The sequence below is a fragment of the Haliotis asinina genome, chromosome 1 (assembly GCF_037392515.1).
Source record: "Haliotis asinina isolate JCU_RB_2024 chromosome 1, JCU_Hal_asi_v2, whole genome shotgun sequence".
NCBI classification, from domain to species: Eukaryota; Metazoa; Mollusca; class Gastropoda; order Lepetellida; family Haliotidae; genus Haliotis; species Haliotis asinina.
Window position 1 is genome coordinate 104,376,955 of NC_090280.1, and position 21,045 is coordinate 104,397,999.

At 42.7% G+C, this 21,045-nt stretch overlaps 1 protein-coding gene across 2 annotated transcripts in view; it reads right to left on the bottom strand.

Annotated features, from left to right (window-relative positions):
- Nucleotides 1-20,422, bottom strand: part of LOC137285669 (solute carrier family 13 member 2-like) — a 37,531-nt gene extending 17,109 nt beyond the window's left edge. The window contains exons 1-9 of one of the 2 annotated variants that reach the window (XM_067817752.1): nt 20,306-20,422; nt 13,423-13,502; nt 7,604-7,904; nt 7,134-7,283; nt 4,939-5,054; nt 4,323-4,483; nt 3,509-3,641; nt 1,266-1,421; nt 75-203 (exon numbers count right to left, since the gene is read on the bottom strand). In XM_067817752.1, the coding sequence (XP_067673853.1) occupies nt 75-203; nt 1,266-1,421; nt 3,509-3,641; nt 4,323-4,483; nt 4,939-5,054; nt 7,134-7,283; nt 7,604-7,822 (1,064 nt within the window). In that variant the 5' untranslated portion in view covers nt 7,823-7,904; nt 13,423-13,502; nt 20,306-20,422. Of the gene's footprint in view, nt 1-74; nt 204-1,265; nt 1,422-3,508; nt 3,642-4,322; nt 4,484-4,938; nt 5,055-7,133; nt 7,284-7,603; nt 7,905-13,422; nt 13,503-17,159; nt 17,311-20,305 lie in introns of those variants that run through there. The other variant, XM_067817753.1, reaches the window with a different exon arrangement.
- Nucleotides 20,423-21,045: the final 623 nt, after the last annotated feature.

Genomic DNA, 21,045 nt, shown 5'->3' on the forward strand with positions numbered 1-21,045 from the left:
CATCCAATAACATTGAGTGATACCACTCCCGAATCAAGTCGTATAACTTAAACAAGTTGTGCTACCATCAGTACCTGCACCTCAGGAAGTAGATCTGCATCCAGATCCACAGAATGACGAGGACGATGACTGAGAGGGGAAGGCCGTACACCAACCACGTGCTGAACGTGATGGGGGACGTGGCGTTGTTGTCGGTGAAAATTCTAAAATTTGAAAAATATATTAATTTTTTTGTATTTATTGAGAGTGAGAAAGTGAACTTGTGTTTAATTTTGACGTGACACAACTGACATTCGTAGACGTTAAATATGTTTTGGAAAGGATCCGTAGTGTATTCTCCTCAGGTCGATGTTAGAGTCAAACCAAAGACCATCGAATCCTGGGCGCTACGGGATGGGGAAGTTGGGGACACAACTATGTATGTTTTAGAGATCAGTGGATTACTAGTTCATATTGCATGTTGGAGATGCATTATACACCCTTAAAAAGGTAGGGGACCTACATTATTAATTTACGATTGAACACAATGGAACATATGTCGGGGTCAGTCAATGTTGGTATGATAGCAATGAATGTTGTGAGTGTGTACCGACACTTGTACTTCATTATTTCTATAGCTGGTACAGTTCTTGAAAGATGATTGAAGTATGACGGAAAATTTGCATGTGTACGATTTTCATTTTTTTTACAAAAAACAAAACCAAACCCAAAGCAAACACTAACAACAGGGTGATGCAACATGACTGCCAAAATTAACGGTCCACAGTTATTAAACTGACCCACTTGAAAGTCAAGAATGACACCCCATGTACGCTTTTGGGGCTATGGCCTTGTGCATGTGCATCCCATGCCTTGTGCATGTGCATCCCATGCCTTGTGCATGTGCATCCCATGCCTTGTGCATGTGCATCCCATGCCTTGTGTCTAGGTGGTGACAAAGAGAAACGACGGTGCGTTCATAAGATGTCTGTCTTTGAAAAATTGCTTCACTTATGTTCTCCTACCCAAACTGAAAGTTCTGGTCCCTCAACTTTGTTTTAAGAGTATACATACTAGATTTGACCTCGCCATCAGGTAAATGGCCATCGTGTGACTTATTTTCAGACACCATGAAATATGGCAGTTAACGTTAATTCTTGTGCAAGGAAGTATATTATAAATATACAAATAGAAGTAGAAGTAGAAGTATGGAGCATATTGATAACAATGAACACATCAGCAGCACATTGGACATTGTTATAGACAAACAGGACAGTGAAACTTACATATCAGACTGTCCCTTCAGCACGAGATTTGGGCCAGTTCCCGTGAGACTTGCTATTCCACCAATATTCGCTGCGTAACAAATACTCAAAGACATCGCTTTGCACATGCGCAGGTGTTTGGCTTCTTCTTCGTGATCTGCCTTGGTCCGGGCCGATCTGGAGCAAGGCGGATGTTCTCAGTTGTAGTCAGTATCGTTCTACTCCGCACTTGGCAATATTCTAGCAATATCACGACTACGGCCTCAGAAATGAGTTTCACATATTGTGCCCATGTGGGGAATCGAATCCGGGGTTTTGACGAGAGGAGGACATGCTTGAACCACTAGGCCATCCCACCGATACACGGTATTCAGAACACTTGAAGTTTGCATAAAAAAGCAATTTGAAACTACAATCTCTTGTTAAAGTGGTTCGTGCTTGAATATCTGGAAGCAATGTTTGTGAAAGATCAAAATCCTTGGCAGTCGATTTTGACGGAAATGCATTCAACACCATTCTGAACATATTCTATATGATACTATTCGAGGACATACCATTACCCAAGACACCAAGACATCCAAAGTACCAAATAACATATTAACGTTTTCATTTTCTGCAAATACTTCACAAATATTTTACCCCAGTGTGTTGTGATGAACAACCCTTCGTATGTGTCACCGTCTTTGCGTGTCGGATACTGGGGAAAGATAGTGATAGCCGTGTCGCCAAATCCGGCTTATTTCACACCCCAGCCCCCACCTCTACTAACAACCGTCGGCTTATTTAATGGCTTTGTCCCACCCCACAAACAACCGTCGGCTTATTTCATGTCTTAGCCCCATCCCCCTAACAATCGGCGTCTTATTTCGTGTCTTAGTCCCACCCCTACTAACAACCGTTGGCTTATTTCATGTCTTAGTCCCACCCCAGAAACAACCGTCGGCCTATTTCATGTCTTAGCCCCACCCCACAAACAACCGTCGGCTTATTTCATGTCTTAATTTTTTTCAATAGGCAACAGGTCTTGTTATTCCATCAGAGTAACCGAGCATAGTGTCTGACTACGTTATGGATGGTAAATAAACTCCCGTGGTCCATCACATTGTCTGGAAACCTTGATGATGGTAAATAAACTCCCGTGGTCCACCACATTGTCTGGAAACCTTGATGATGGTAAATACATTCCAGGGGTGAATCGCACTATCTGGCAACCTTAATGATGGTAAATAACGTAACGTGGTGAATCACACTGTCTGACAGCCATAATGATGGTAAATACATTCGACGGGTGAATCGCATTGTCTGGCAATCGTATGGGTGGTAAACACATCTAACGTGGTGCATCGTGTATATATCGTTTATGACTTTATGAAATTCATTCAATGGTCTTATTTCCGGTCCAAGTTGCCCTTAGCCTGTAAAACTTCCATCACCAATGACACATGTACAGTGCAGTGTACTTCAAAACTGTGTGTGTAATTAAATGCATAATACCAGCGTGGAAGTGGTCAGATGTGACACATAGTGTAATGCCCAATATAACAAATTCTATATACCCTTACTTAAAATGATGGCGCCTTTCTCATTTGGACTTTCATTGATTGGAAGAGGAAGGTTTTACGTTCATAGCTCAACAAGGCGATCGCAATGACATTAATTGTACTGGGTGAAATTAAGTCGGGAGGTGACAGCTGGGACTCCTTTCACAAACCACTATGGTGATCGTTCGTCTCTAAGGTAGCCTCGGTGCAATGTTAACGTAAAGGTTATTGCAAAGTAAATGATCTTTCGTCCCTGATCCACGGACGCTACAGCAAGCCATGGCTATCCATAGGGTTGTTAGACAGCGTGATGCACCGCGGGAATGTACTTCCCGTCCATACAATTGTTTTGTGCAAACTTATGCAGATTACGATGATGATATGTTGTTTGTTTTACCGCTTCGGCCGACAATATACAAAGAACAGGGAGACGGATGCCTGTGAATTATCCTGTGATTGAGATCGTTACAGTGACCCACGTGATCGAGGTACGTTGTTATTGGATATATATGAACGCTTCTGGTAGGTGGATGTGTGGATTCAGAGCAGTAACTTGGAATATTAACCACTGTCGTTTAACACCTTGACATTAAAACTGGGGTAAATAACTGTTATATTAGCAGAAACACGGGAAAAGATATCGGTCCTGTCTCTATAGCACTGACTGCTTGACAATTATACCATGTATTGCAATGACTGTGTACGTGGTTCCCCACCTCATACCTGCTGTGTTGTTCAGGTGCTGCTCCCACTGGCTTTGTGCCGTTACTAGCGACGTCTACTTTTGTCACGTCATCGACGGGCGTCTTTGCATCATCGCCAGTTGGCGTCATCTCCATTTGGAAGCAGTCATTTCCTGTTGAAGATGTGGAACGTTATTGTCCGGTTCCTAAAGAAGGACTCGGGTATAGCCGTACGTGTGGCCAAGACAAACGGTCCTAGCAAACGGGCACTCAGTATTCTTTCTGTGATATCTGTACTAAAGTGTCTGGTCACAACAGACGACATATATGAAATGATCTGACTACACCATGCATGCGTGACATTACCGCATAACGGGGTGGGGTGGATTCCGGAGTATAGACAACAGCTTCTCCACATACCCCATGACGATTGGGTCATGGAATATAGACAGCAGCTTTGCCACGTACCCAAGTGAGTCTTAACTTCTGCGCCGCTGTCTGGAATATCCCAGCCATATCATGACGGATTACACCAGAAATGGACTTCACCACTGTGCCCACGTCGGCAATAGAATCGGGGTCTTCGGCGTGATGATCGAACGCTTTAACCACTAGCACCCACGGACCGAAAGGGTTCCGGCACATAGGACATCAGCATTCCTTGCTATCCCATATCGAGCTTGTCCCAGGTTATGGACAGCAACTCTACCCGATACCCCATCACGTGTGGGTTCCGGGTACCCAGCAACCAATGCATTTCTTAAAAATACATACTTTTCAACAGATGCAAAGAGTGCATTCCTTTACATGTCCATACATACGGCTACCCGTAAGTGTGAATGTATTGGCCGTACCCTCTCCCATATCCAGTTGCGACTGGGCCTGGTTGCCATGACCGGAAGTCTTCAGTTGCTGCAGGACTGCTTGCACTATTGGAATCATCATGGCTGTGGTGGCGGTGTTGGAAATCCACATGGACAGAAACCACGTGACCGCCATCAGACCTGCCATCAACCTGGAGCATGTACTCAGTCGATCAATCAAAGTTTAATATATCATTAAGGACAGTGGAAGAAACTTTTTCTCAGCCTCTAGTTTGACTGTGTTCTTGAAGGTAAGGGGAGAGGAGACAACTGTACTTGAAGAATAAAATACCGAATGAATATTTTGTGAATTCAGTCATTCGAATTATTCGACGTAGAAATATTCAACATCAGGCGAAGATTATACATTATGGCGGCACACAGTTTATGATAACCTCTATTTGTTTTTTGTTGTTTTTTTAAAAATTAGTTTATTCAAATATAAACTAAAAGAAAGTAAACATTGGTTTTATGATTTCATTGATATATCTTAGAGTGGGGTATTTTCAGATCCCTAAATACGTCTGTACACTGAATGTGTACATCAATAAATGATTTGTATAAATATCAAACGGGACAGACAGTAATTTGTCAGAAAGGCTCCAACCATCTTGGTTCTGCGCCAACCAGCATCAAAACTCCCACTGCTATACGTTTGTGAAGATTCCATGTTTCTATGGCAACTGCCACAATGAGGCCTCCAAGAAATAACACTGACGTATCCTGGAAAATACATATTAAAATACAATTCCCATACAATTCCCAATTCGTAATTAGAAATAAATAAGGAAACTGAGTTGCTCTTCTGCATGTCTGATAATCTCGAACATAGAGTAAAGCTAGAAGAGCAGGAAGCACATAAAGCCACTTCAAAGAACACTCTTGACACTCTGAGAGTGTCGTTCTGGGCACTGATTCATCTCTATGTGTCAGCAGCTACGTGAAGCACTGCAACGTCCACCATTATGTGTATGATTACACCTTGTGTCCTTTTCAATGCCTAACACCAATCTGTGTCTCTAATCTATCTCTTAAAGGTCACATGCGCCAAAAAACAACAAACAAACAATAAAAAAAACAAAACAAAAAAAACCAAAAAAACCCAAACAAACCAAAAACAAAAACAAATCAAACACATATATCACTTATTTATGATAGATAAAATGCATTGTTGATTAATAAAAAACAAATAAACAAATTTATATATTCGCAAATCAAAGGTGCAATATTACGTACTTGGGTGTACTTTCCTCGACAGGAAGCAGTCGCGACACCGAACCCAGACAGAGCCGGTGAGTGTGCACACAAGTGTAACGAAACCTTTTCATTGGCCACTGGTTCATTTGCCCTTACTCTTAGCCGGCTGTTTGTTTATGGCTCATAAGACCGATAGGTGTTAATTGCAAACTGCATATGGTCCGTGATTGAAGCTGTGCTTTGCATATTGTCATTAGCAGACAGGCAGACATGTAGGTGTCAATAAACCAGACATTGAGCTTTCTCTGTGACAGAGGCTGCTGATCATCAACATGTTTTTTTTCATGCAACGTGTAGATTATTTACTTGTTTGTGTACACAACCAAGATTAAACTACTGCTCAGGACCTCATACTCCAGGCAGGCATACTGTTTCAAGCTCCGCGAACCTAATCATCGGGCATGCGTTATGATCGCAGCGCAGCATAACTGTTGAAACCATTTTTTCCCCAGCGCTGGGGAAAAATTAGTGGATCGTGTGAACTCGCGGGCGAGTTTTTACTTAGTTTATAGGTTGAATTGGCACTTTTGATGATTTGTTTCGGTAAGTGTATGCCGAAAGGTACCAGAATCTGCAAAATAGTGTTTTAAGTTGCATGTGACCTTTAGGATTAGACAGAGGCATGTAACCGTCACTGAGGTATGTTACTAACACTGAGGTATGTTACTGTCACTGACGTGTGTTACTGTCACTGAGGTATGTTACTGACACAGAAGTGTGTTATTGACACTGAGGTATGTCACTGTCACTGAGGTATGTTAATGGCACTGAGGTATGTTACTGCCACTGAGGTGTGTTACTGCCACTGAGGTATGTTACTGGCACTGAGGTATGTCACTGTCACTGAGGTATGTTACTGACACAGAAGTGTGTTATTGACACTGAGGTATGTCACTGTCACTGAGGTATGTTACTGTCACTGAGGTATGTTACTGCCACTGAGGTGTGTTACTGACACTGAGGTATGTTACTGGCACAGAGGTATGTCACTGTCACTGAGGTATGTTACTGACACAGAAGTGTGTTATTGACACTGAGGTATGTCACTGTCACTGAGGTATGTTACTGTCACTGAGGTATGTTACTGCCACTGAGGTGTGTTACTGACACTGAGGTATGTTACTGGCACAGAGGTATGTCACTGTCACTGAGGTATGTTACTGACAACTGAGGTGCCTTACTGACAACTGGGGTATGTTACTGCCACTGAGGTATGTTACTGACAACTGAGGTGCCTTACTGACAACTGAGGTATGTTACTGACAACTGAGGTGTGTTACTGACAACTGAGGTGTGTTACTGTCACTGAGGTGTGTTACTGACAACTGAGGTATGTTACTGACAACTGAGGTATGTTACTGACAACTGGGGTATGTTACTGCCACTGAGGTATGTTACTGACAACTGAGGTATGTTACTGACAACTGAGGTATGTTACTGACAACTGAGGTATGTTACTGACAACTGAGGTATGTTGCTGACAACTGAGGTGTGTTACTGTCACTGACGTATGTTGCTGACACTGACGATGTTGCATGCACTCACGTTGAGGTATGTTGCTGACACCGTCCTGGCAGAAAGTAGACCCATCATTGGGAAGAGGAAGATGGGGATGAGTGATGTGGCTGCGATGGGAACTGCCTCTGTGATCCAGAACACAGCCATCACCAGTATCACGTAGGCACATTGTGTTTTCTGAAAGGGGAGAACCTTCAAGTGAACAATGACTTTCACTTTCCGTTTGAACTAACATACACGGTGTTCAGCACAAACTGTCCGGCTTGTACTATCTACGTCCTGATCCAGTATAGCAATATTATAACTAACCTACGTGATTATGCGAGGACACAGACTCCCACAAATACCATTGTCATTAGAATGCCCACCCACGTATTGTGACACAGGGGTGACAGGATTCAGCCATCTTATGTCTGCATTCTTGGAACTTTTACAAAGTTAATGTTGGTGGTTTGAAACAGTTAGATCTCGTCATGAAGCTGGATACAGATACGTACCGGGTCGTCAGCCGCTAGGGGTAGTGGCAGCAGGATCATCGGTGTTAGGAGAACGATCAGCACGTTGCGGACTCCCCACAGTTGCCGCCATATTGACGGTCTGTCGTAAATCTGTTCATCAACAGAACCCCTAGTGTTTGGCGGCTCAAACTCCGGTTCGAGGGGGTCCTGTTGGTCGGTTGGGGGTAGAGCGTAGGTCGTGGTGGAGCTGGAGTCCATATTTACACACCACTGGTTGTTGGAATACTGTACGGAACAACCCTGGGGACAAGCGCTTTGGAAGATGGCGCACCTCTCTTACCTGTGGAAATAGTGAGGTTGTGGTTTAGTATATCCAATGTTTGAGTGATGACTGCATTGTTCGCTTGGCGTTCTTTCTTCTCCTAGCATCATGTATGAATACACTCGTGCCGCTTTGAATATTATCTCAAAAATAAAGTGTCGTCGGTGGTTTGACAGAAATACTATTTACATTGGTCTTGCTACTAACACTCCCACTCATGAGATCAAGGATTTGCATTTACGTTGCATTGACCACTTTCTAAACGGCATTATGTAATCATAGCTTTCGGCCGTGGGGGCCGTGCCAATTTACACTCATCAGAGGGGTACACAAAGTACGCAATCTAGACTACCAGTCCGTTTTTGTGGAAGTCGCGGTGACTGAGCGGATGGGACTCAAACAAAAAAGTACTAGAATTTGTACTTTACTAAGAAAGTGAAATCCCAAATATGGCATACGATGGGACCTATATTAATATAACATCAATGTATGTATAGGTGTGACACCTTCACATGAGATCCCGTCAAAAATGCGAGCAGTGAACCTCTAGAACAACATCAACTACTGCTACAACTACAAGTACTGTTGTCAACGCTGCATACAATCCCTCGTCACGATCCGTTGTTATCATATTGTTTCTGGCTTATTCAAACATAACAGTAGCTGGAACAAAAGTGGGGAACAAATGTCTACGTTTCATCCAATGTAATGAATCTCTTTGAATGGGATTAGAACATGTAAAGTTTTAAATATACAAAATGCTCATGTTTGTCAGCAGAAAATATTTCCGCTGTGGGACACGGATTGACTGAAGCACAAGTTGGGAATACCATCCAAAATATATTTTCAAAAATGAATGAAACAAGTTTCCGTGAAAGCCAGTGCGAAATAGTTTCCAGATTTTGCTGGAAAATATGCTTGCTATGCATATGTAGCTTGCTGTGCCTGAAAGATTCTAGCCCACAAGAAAATTCACCGAAAATAGTCCGAAATTTAGACGTAGAACCTGAGCAAAAGATTACTCAAAGACAAATTACCATCAAAACCAAATAAGAAAACATTGTCAGATATATACCTCTTTAAAAAACATAGACTCATATTATAAACACTCACGGTGTGTTATGTTTATATTGTGATGCGAGAGTATTTTGTAGTGTGTATAATCATTGATTAGGTGATGGTTACCATGGTCACTTTTCATATCATATATGTTTAATGGCAATGGTGTTTTTAGCGGCAGACCCTCTTGATAGCGCCCCAGTTACCTACTCTTTGCAATCTATTGTTTACTTCCTGTTCATAAACGTTCTGACTAAATGGCGATATAGCCACACTTTGTTGCGCTGTGTCAGTTTATAGAAAGGCTGGTTGTGTTGCCGGATACACACGGACTTACACTCGGACGTTTCTGGAGTTCTGCCTCTGTCTATCATCGTCTGTCTGTCAACATCGCTTGTTGTCATCTGGGGGATGCCCATGTGGGTGCTGGCATTGCGATGAAGAAGTCTGTTCACGCCCCCTCCCGTGCCATCTATTCCTACCATCTTCTCCTGTCTTTCTCTTCCTATTCCCACACTTACACTTCTAGTACTTATGTATATTGGCTCGAAATTCTCATTATAGTATGTAAAGCAAATGTTGTACATTTCCTACGGTGGTACTATCACATACGTAGATAGTAGGTAGTATTTCCAACTCTGTGTAAATTGAATAGATTTGGATTCGCATAGCAACAGTGTAACGTATCGCTTTCTATATGTACGAATGCATCGTATGTGCAACATCTGTTGTTACGCTAACAAAAGACAAAGGAAACAAAAGTTTATTCTCATAAATCACTTGTTGTGGCACAGAGAGCACACAGATAATTTGCAACGTGAAGGGTGTGAGTTTATACATGGCAACAATAAAAAAGTTACAATTATGCACATGGTAGGTGTCATATGTACAAACACACACATTTATTGATGTATTTGGCTACTTTCAGTGTGAGTGCTTTATAACTGGATTTCATATTGAGGTGGATTTATCTATTGAGGGATTATTACAAAAATACTTAGGCAGATATTTATTTCATAGGGTCGCCACACTTGGACATGTTAAAAGGAAATGGTCGTCGCCGACTGCTTCATTACTTGTACCGTGCCCTGGTAGCGGCCCCTTTGATCTTACCCGTGGTCTATCTAATAGTTACACCAGGGCTTGAAGGAATCTAAGAATGTGGCTATCTGATTGCCTCATTACAGGTTACCAAGACACGCCTACAGCTCTTACACACAACACAGTTTCAGTTTACCTATCTTAGTCGAATGTAAACCTGCTGAAATAAACTCCAACAAAATGACTTTTATAACTTTTTAGTTTCGAGAACATATTACATATTCAAACGAGGTAATGTGGAACAAATAGCGTTAACTTTTCATACAAATTCGGAACTCAATTACAGGTACAGAAAATCCACTTCATGAAGATAATTTGACCTTAATTAACGACTAGTTTCTCTGCTGAAATACTTTTAAAGCATCTGCACAAGTAGATAAAGGGTGAACAATCAGAGAACATCTTCAATTCAGTAATTATGGAAGTTCTGGTAGATAATATTTCATTGACGAAGAATTTGTTGGTTTGTCGTTGGAAGTGTTAAACACTCATTATGAAAGGGCCATGTTCAACAGAACCAACAGAGAACTTGTTGGAAATGTCTGCCAACATGTCGACAGATGGTCGTTTGTATCTTCTGACTTGTTGGAAATGTCTGCCAACATGTCGACAGATGGTCGTTTGTATCTTCTGACTTGTTGGAAATGTCTGCCAACATGTCGACAGATGGTCGTTTGTATCTTCTGACTTGTTGAAAATGTCTGCCAACATGTCGACAGATGGTCGTTTGTATCTGACTGAAAAAGACGACCTGTGATTCTTATGATCTCCCATTCTTCAATGCCTGCTTCGTAAATTCGCGTTGCACAGATGCAGTGATTAAATTAGTTGCCTTCGATACCCCCTGCACTGCAAATATCCTTCATCAATGATCTCGGCTTGTTTACACCTAGTACCTGGAAGCTGTATCTCAAGTCATCCTCTATTTTATTCCGAGTGCGAGAGCTTGCCTCTAGAAAGGGCCTTGATAACCACTTTTCATCAGCTACAGTTCGTACATTTCCGGCACTTCACTCGAGGTGTGATGTCGGAGTGTCTTTGCCTGTCCACCGTTTAAGTGTTTAGCAGCTTTACCTTTGTTACAAATTGCCGTGACGAAAGGTGTAAGAAATCCCCACCGAACCAGCAAAAAATAACACTGACAAGTCTTAAGATTTTCAATATTTATGTATTCAGCAAACGCAAAGGCAAGATACAAAAGATTCACAAGATAGGCTTCATGTACAATACAACTGAGTCAGTTCTAAAGTAATGGGTCACAAATATAATGTCAACTCACCGATGTCTTGATGTAAGAGTGAGAAACAGTTATGGCGAATGTAACACAGCAAGCGCTCACGCAGGGATTATGTAGGTCAGCGTTGACGGAGATTGATGATGTGACTCAACTAAATGTGTGTATCCGTAACTTTTTATATACAGTCGATATTTCAACAATATTCGAGCACATGTAACCATCGCCATCAACGTAGAACCTTCTAGCAGTGTCCCGGAAGTACGCACAAATAATGAAAACAAAAACTCAAGAGGAGGCAACACTAAAGTACTTCCTGAAAGCCTGCTGCCAAAATACTAAAAGTAGTGAACATTTATGATACGAAATGTGACCCATAATAATTATCGTTCAAAACACTAAGCGGTCTGACCCAATAATAATTACTACTTAATTAAAAATACAATTCGATGAAATTGCCCTGTTGATCCCGGACAATTTGTGTTCCCACGAACAAACGGTGTTCATCGCATGCTCTCAAACCAAACAGTTTACAGTTATAGAAAAACAGTGTTCAGGAGACTGTGCAGTTTTGCTCCCGAAAAACATCTTTCTTCCATAAAATTCGCTCACCGTCTTGTTACGATGTGGGCATGTTTTGTAGTCATTCCAAGTTTGGACGTTTGAGTGCTGAATACTCGGCGAAACTGATAGCACTCGTCGCGCTTGACATCGAGGAAGTTTATGTCATTGCCTCGCTCTCTCATTGCCCAAAGAAACCCAGTCATGATCAAACACAACGTCTTCGTGGGTATCAGTCCCCCTCACTTGACGCACCTCAGCAACAAATTTTGATAACCAAACGTTCACTGTCTCCACAATTAAGTCTTTCAGATCGGGACAGCGTCGTCTTTACGTTGTTTTCTCCACTGCTCGAACCATTTCGCATTTTCCGCGTATTCCTTTCTCAGTTTCAGCAAAACAATGATTGATGTCGTCATCATGTTTTGGACTATTCTGTGTTTCTTGTTTTCGTTTACCGCTACTACAAATTCGTTGTGAAAGACATCACAATCAAGTTGAACTTTCAGATGAGTTGGACTGCCCATGTCTACATCATATTTTTTCATGACCTCATTAAAAGTACAGCTTGAAAGTTCAGGAACCGCTGCACGTTCGTCTGTGTTTGACATCAGAGTCAAACCATCTACATGACCGACTGAGTTTTCATAACCTCAGCAGCTTGGAAAAGAATTGTGTCTTTGATTGTCTCATCTCATTCAAGTCTATTACTTTCAATTTCGTCCATTATGTGTGACAATGTAATGTCGTCTATGGTGTCATTCCACTCCTGGCTTGACATCGCGATGGTGTGAAACAGAATGATTTCAAATTCAAACGTCCAGCGCAGATTTTGAAAACACGCAATGAGGGCGTGGCACATGACGCTATCCAATCACTCAAGGTTTGTCCACATAGATAATGCTGACAGCTGAATATGCGTCTCTGACTGCGCCCTCGTCATATTCAGCTGTCAATCAACACCGGCTCGCCCATCGTCTTTCTGAACAAACCTCTCGTTTTTCTACTAAACTACTACATAATGTACATAAATTGTCAGATCTAACATCGCTGATCCATCTTTCAGTTACTATGGGTAAACTATGATTAGCTGTTCTACGTGTGTACCATATTCTAAGATTTGGAGGCAGTTTTAGAAGATAAAGAGTTAGATGTGATACTAGAGAGAACCTTCTATCACCGGGTAGTGCATAGGTGTAATACGTGTACGCAGTATATCAGAAATGAACTGCACGCACTGTTCTTAGTACGATACAGATTTCAGATTGCACTGTACAGGAGATACCACTAAAATGTCGTCATCCATCCTGTATTCTAACGTTTATTGGTGTTACAGATTTACCAGATCATCTCTCTCCTGCTACTGGCACCTGTCTCTGCTGTGACTGAACGTGGAGAACTTTTCTAGTTAATGTGTCATGTGCTCTTGGTATGTATTTTGTACACATACATGTATATATGTTATTACTTTAGCACTGAAAGGTACATATACATATATGTTTTGTGCTCGTCTATACCACATGTATACTGCAAATTTCGCTGTACACATGCTGGACATAAGTAAGAGATATAATACCCTACCTTTACTGCAGGATGCGCTAAACACAGCTTCCCCTGAGATGTCCAGTCCTTCGTCTTCAGAGTGCTCTACACATACGCCACTAAAACATCAATGGCACATCAACACTTAAATCTGCGCGGACATCTATACACACTTACTCGATTGTTTATAGAACAAAGTATCTTGTGGCACAAAACAAACAAAGACTAAGAGATTATGCATTGTGTACCGTGCCACCTGGCAGGGACGGAACATCTAACTGTGTTGATTACAATGACGTGATTCTCAGCTCGCTTCCTGGTCCGCCCAGCGGGGGCATAGTTGAGGTTAACTGAGACGTTTTTTTGTCGTGCCATGTTTTAGTTTTTACAGTACTTGTGGTGATGATGTAAAGGAGGGATAAGCATGTTCTGGTTGACTGTACACACAAAGAGTTGTACGGAACAGTAAACTTCGGATATGATGAGATGTCTGGTATGAGGAGGTGTCTGGTATGATATGAGGAGGTGTCTGGTATGATATGATGAGATGTCTGGTATGATATGATGAGATGTCTGGTATGATATGATGAGATGTCTGGTATGAGGATGTGTCTGGTATGATGAGATGTCTGGTATGAGGAGGTGTCTGGTATGAGGAGGTGTCTAGCATGGGGAGGTGCCCTGTATAGTGAGAAGGCTGGCAGCGTGAGGTGTCTGGTATGGTGAGGTGTCTGACAAGGTGTGGTGTCCGGTATGATGGATGACCGGTATGACAAGGTGTTTGGGATGGTGAAGTGTCTGGTATAGTGATATGTCTGGCATGATATGATGAGATGTCTGGTATGAGGAGGTGTCTGGGTCACACAGTTCGCATAATGAGGATATAATAATGAGCTACCCGATAATAAGGTGTTATGTATGGTAAATTGTCCATAATGATGAAGTGTCCGGTTTACGGTGTTTCTAATGAGATACGAATCATTGACAGACGTGCTGAGTGTAAGATCAACCCTGGACACCAAGGACAGGCCAATATACTGACAGTCAGCGAATAGCCTGATGTCCCAGAACATGTTTTGAAATGTTTAGTGTATTTATCGTGGGAATACTGCTTGTAGATGATATATAAAAAAGAAACCTATGATATTTTACTGATAACAGTTTATTTAATGTATTATGGTGCAACGTTTCCGTATAGAATTATACTCTAATCATTATTAATCAACCTCTAAAATGCCAAATGGATGTATTAGTTTTCTATATTTACAAAATGTGTGTGTCAGCTGTCCAGTGAAGAGTATTTTCATTACTAATATCATATGAAATCGGTATAAAAGATAAGCTGGAAAATCCATGATCATCACCTCTCATTTTTTAAAGGCCAGTATTTACCATGTTGTTACACCAGTGGAAGTGAAATGAATGAAGCCTGTGCATAGGTGGCACTCGAATAGTGGCATAGTATTTACTGTTAAACACCAAACCAGGCATGAATAGAGGGTCTGTCTGGAGACCGGAAGGTAGGCGGTTCTATTCCTTGGCATGGAACCAAACATCCGTTAAAAGATGGTACCTGTTGATACCCAGCCGTGCGTCAGTGGGAAATAAAACAGGGACGGCTTGGCTCAGTATACTGTGTCTGCGTGGGACATGCACGTCAAACTGCCACATGGGATCATAGTGGAGTAGCACAATATTATTGCCATTGAACCTGACAAATACAAGCGCTTACTCACGTGCGGTTGCAGCATGCACACACACACACACACACACACACACACACACACACACACACACACACACACACACACACACACACACACACACACACACACACACACACACACACACACACACACACACACACACACATTCTCTCTCTCACACACACACACACGCACGCACACACACACATTCACACACACACGCACGCACACACACACAAACACACACACAAACACACACACGCACGCGCGCGCACACACACGCGCACACACACACACACGCGCACGCACACACACACGCACACGCACGCACGCACGCACGCACACAAACACGCACGCACACGCACACGCACACACACACGCGCACGCACGCACGTATTTATTTACATGTATTTAATCTTTTTCCGACCTTACACCCCATTTGACTCCACCTTACCTTTCAAGTCGATTCAAGAATGGATGTTCTCATCGTGTGATTGGTTTCTTCACAAGAGGAATACGTCTACCGCCTCTGACATCGATGGTGGTTGTGTGAAGTAACGATCAAACGTATATTGTGATACATACTGTATTATATGATATACAGAGATGACTGGTTATATCAGGTACTGATACACACATCGGGGCTGATGTCCTGATGTCCTGATGTTATCAAACAGCATACAGACCATCGACAGACTGGTCAGTGAACCGGACTTCCTTGACAAAACAGTTTCTGTAATCACGAACCGGAGTTTGCTTAAGAAGACGTACATTATCTATGTATTTTCAAACATCTTTCATGTCGAGATCAAAGAGACTCAAAAGTCCATCCACGTTCAGTAAGAGACAGCTGTTTTATGCCGCAATAGGTAATTGCCCAGCTACATTAAGTGAGGTTTGTTCGACCGGTTGCAGATGGTGCAGCCCGACTACACGTTCTTAGTGTGATCCTAAAGTGTCATTAGTTTTCTACCATTAGTAGACCCGTGAAGATCAGGTGTTAGAATTGGTTTTCAGTAACGCATGCTTGTCGTAATAGACGACTAACAAGGTCGGGTGGTCACACTCGCTGACGTGGTTGACACAGTTGTGTAATTCGAAGCTCATATCTGTCGATCACTGGATTATCTGATCCAGATTCGTTTATTTACAGACCGTTCATTCGATGCTCATTCTGTTTATCACTGGATTGTCTGGTCCAGACGTAATTATTTACAGACCACCGCCATATAGCTAGGCTATTGCTGAACGCGGCGTTAAACTAAGCTCACTCACGCTACCGTCAGCACAGTGGCGCCACAGGTAGATGGGTTTGTTTCCAGCTTGAATGCCCTGGTTCCATTTCTTTCCGATTTCCACGGGTACAATTTATGAGGCAAATTTCAGGTTTAATTCTGATTATATAGCAGGAATGTCACTAAGATTGGCATAAAACCATACCAACTCACTTAGTCTTGTCCCAGATCCCCAAGGGCGACAACACAATATGGTAGACGCAGGGAAAACATGGAGGACCATCTGTGTGATACCAACATTGTCAGCCCAAGCCGCTCTATGTAATCAACCACACACATCCACTGCCTCCAACACAATACACATTCAAACAAACATTTTAACACATGTTGCTCATCAAGGGTGTATAGATAATCTTTAAGAAAGTACTTGATTTGTTTCCTCATTACAAGGAAGTATTTAGTCGTATTTTAGTAATGTCTGCCGCAGTCGTCCTACTTAGTGAATGAAGAACCTACTGTCCACACATTATATAATCTACCCCCGGTGGGAGATATATCTCGCTAGCAGGAAGTACGTACATCACAGTCCACACTGGGGTCCTTCCTCGACATCATCTCATGTGAACGTTATCTATAAATAGTGACTACCTCCTCCGGTTCTCCACATGAACAGACCTTTTGTGGTGTTTGTGGTTTCCTTGTGATGGCTTCATCCCTCAAGACCTTGGACCCTTTAGCTGGAAGCTGGTCGAATTCGCCATGCCTTAATATTGCATTTCACAAAGATAGGTTTGTTTAACGGGTCCCAGGAGTGAGTGAGTCAATTTAGTTTTACCTCGCTTGCAGCAATACATGTATTCCAGCAATATCCCGGTGGGCGACGTCAGGGATGGGCTTCACATATTGTCCCCATGTAGGGAACGCTGTAATTACTAGACTGCTCCACCGCCCCGTGAGGGAGGAGACACGGATAAAGGATAGTGTGTCGGGAATAGACCACGTGTTAGCTACTTTACCCACGTGACATACGACCAGGAACCTTATATAACTACGCCAAATCCGAACCAAAGCTTTCGCCCCTGCCATGTAACTGGACTCGTCTAATGTCGCAACACGCACATATACTAGTATAGTTACAAGCCTGTAGTGACATATTAAGAATGTCGGATTTTGAAAGAATCCAGATATTTTCCACTTGAAAACCTATATCGCCCCGCTACTATTGGTTAAGTGTTACCTGCCACAGACGTTCTGATCTTAAACCAGGTACACAATTAGTTTTGTTGACCACCTTCTGGAGCTGAGGTCATCAAGTGTTTGGGTTCGTCGTCAATAAAACAAGGAAGTTCTACCGTCCGAGCACCTGTCGAGGTCACCTGGTCGAGATCACCTGGTCGAGGTGAGGCGACTTCGCGGTCAGCAGGAAATATTCATGGACATTGAAACCACGAAGACGGCACACTTTGAGCAGGCTACGTGGGAGATTCAGCTAGATATAATCGTTTCATGGTTTATATACGATTACAGAAGGCTTCGAGTTATCTTTGTTTATTTTATGTAGTTTTTTGCTTGTTGTTTCATCCCCGCTGAGCGATATTCCGACTACATGACCGGTTTGTAAATAATCCTGACAGACAATCCAATGATTAACATCATCAGCATTAATCAACGCACTCGACCAAATGAAGGCAACCTAATCCAGCAAGTCACGTCTTTTGACAAGCATACTAGGCTAAAAGCCAGCGGATAAAGGCCCACAGGCTCCGGTACTGCGACACTCTGAAACCAGAGGTTGAAGTCCCATAGGCATGCTGGTATTACGATATACTGAAACCAGAGATTGAGGGCCCACAGGCATGCTAGCATTACGATACAGTGAAACCACCCGTTGAAGGCCCACGGGCATGCTGACATTACAATACACTAAAACCAGAGGTTGAAGGCCCACGGGCATGCTGGTATTACGATACACTGAAACCAGAAATTGAGGGCCCACAGGCATGCTGGTATTACGATACACTGAAACCACCGGTTGAAGGCCCACAGGCATGTCCGTAGTAAGATATACTAAAACGTCAGTTCGCCACAATGAAGATACGAGTTCGATCCCGTACATGCGTACAATGTGTTATGTCCACTTCTTGAGTCCGCCGTAGTGATATTGCTGGAATATTTCCAAAAGCGGCATAACAATAAACTCACTCACTCAACTCTAGTAGCCCCAGAAGAGAAAATGGACATGCCATATCTCGATACAATGGCAATTTTGGAATACAATTATATTTAGACAGCGCACCTTCCATTGATTAACAGATGAATACCCTCCATCACTCGATATGTACATCGTGAACACGTACAAGCTGAAGACATGCCATTGTCGAATGTTTAGTGTTGATGAATTCACACGAGGAGAATCAGTGAATCAGTGAATGAGTAGTGAGAGTACGCCGGTGATTGCAACCGTTAGTTATTACAACTGTCACAGACTGTCACAATGTGTGGGGTAGTTCTCTGTTCCATTGAAGTTTGTAATTAAGGATGCGTAGATGCGGGAAGACCGCCTTTAAGGCCAATTGAAGTATTTGTGCTGTGTACATGTCCATGTGTTCACGGTGTCAAGAAGCGCTGCCGAACAAAAGACTATGCGAGTCTGTCGCGAGTTAATCTCTCAAACTCGGCCTACAGCACACCTGACAATGACATCTACACGACCTTGTTGTGTTAGAGGTCATTTGGTCACTCACATAGCAAGGAGAATGAAAACCCTGTAGTTTATGGTTACATTCCTTTGGTCGTTTCAGGATTTGCTGATCATGAGTTGCGAATGTCTGATAGCAATACTTTCTGTGTCAGTCTGTTGATGGGCTCAGCTTGAATGGCGTGGGTCAGCTCTTACATCATATTCCATGGGAAGTAAGTCTGTCAAGGACAGTTATGCAACTTCTGAGATGCGAGGACCCTCTATCCTCGAGGCTAAGGAGATACCGAAGATAAATCCTAATCTCCCATGTCCGAACATGTATATGCTCATGGGCAAAGATAACGGTACATGTAATCGTGCTGTCTCAAATACGGACAAAAAAACCATTATGTTCAAGTGAGTGAGTTTAGTTTACACCGCATTCAGCAATATTCTAGCTATATGGCGGTGATCTGTAAATAAGCGAATCTGGATCAGATACTCCAGTGATCAACAGATATGAGCTACGACTTACGCAACTGGGATGCAATGACACGTGTCAGCCAAGTCAGCGACAGTGACCACCCGATAATGTTAGTCGTCTATTGCGACAAGCATGGGTTACCGAAGACCAATTCTAACACCTGATCTTCACGGGTCTACTAAACTAAGGACACGTTAGGATCACACTAAGAACGTGTAGTCGGGCTGGGAGTGTCTGGTCGTATCCGACCGCTGCGCCATCTGCAACCGGTCGATCAAGCCCTCACTTAATGTAGCTGGGCAATTACCTATTGCGGACAAAAAACAGCTGTCTCTTACTCAACTTGGATGGACTTTTTAAAAATTGAGATGACTTTTAACATTTAAGGTATACATTAATTAAATAATATTAAAGGTATACCGACATGAAAAATGCTTGCAAATACATAGATAATGCATGTCTTCTTAAGCAAACTCCGGTTCGTGATTGCAAAAACTGTATTGTCCAGGAAGTCCGGCTCACTGACCAGTCTGTCGATGGTCTGTATGCTGTTTGATAACACCAGGACATCAGGACATCAGGACATCACATTAAGTCGTCTCAGTACCTGGTATAACTGTATCTTACGATACAGTATGTATCACAATATACGTTTGATCGTTAATACACACAACCACCATTGATGTCAGAGAGGTTAGGCGTGTTCATCTTGTGGCAAGTCTAGATTTCCACGAGTTCTGAAAACTATATTTGTTTTAATATGTACTGTTTTTACCGTTAGCCTACCTTTGTCAACATGGGCGTCGGCACACCTTACCGTATTTCTCCTCACTGAAGTTCCGTAACTGTTGTGTTGAAATCCAGGTTCAAGACGCAAGTGCAGGCACTGGCTCCTAATGCAGACACTGGCTCCTGTCAAAGATCTGTGTCCAGTATCGGCAGCCAGTCCTTCACAGGGGGGGCTGTTGTCCGCATACCGTACTGTCTCCAAAATACATCCGTACCTTCATAGCGCTGTTGCATGACATATGTATCCTGATGGTTTGGCGTTAGAGAGTGGATGGTTGGGTGACCAATCATCACGAATTACGTCATTATACCGAACAGCTTGGTGACTAACGAATGTACCTGAGGTGACTCGCTTTTCGCCTCTTGTTGCAATATTCCCACAGTATCATGGTGACGTCACAAATGGTCTTCACATATTGTAGCCATATAAGGAATTGAACCTGGCGTCAGGCTTGCCGAGCGAGCGCGCTAACCACCGACACTGTTACCATGGTTACGTAGTACTACTGTACGCTGTAGGAACATCAGGGGAAGTTCACATACCCCGTTGAAGGCTTCCCAGTATTTGAATAAAGGGCTCTCTAAATTTCATTGGGAAATGTCTGGTAGTTGGATCATTCCCACCGAGTTAATTTTGCTGATATGCAAATGGGTAATGGTTAGTGTCATTTGGAAGAATTCAGCACACCTAGGTGTGCAGCTATAGGAGGGAACTCGGTAATGGCTGTTGTGGCGATAGAGTAATGAGGTGATAAGCCTTGTTCAAAT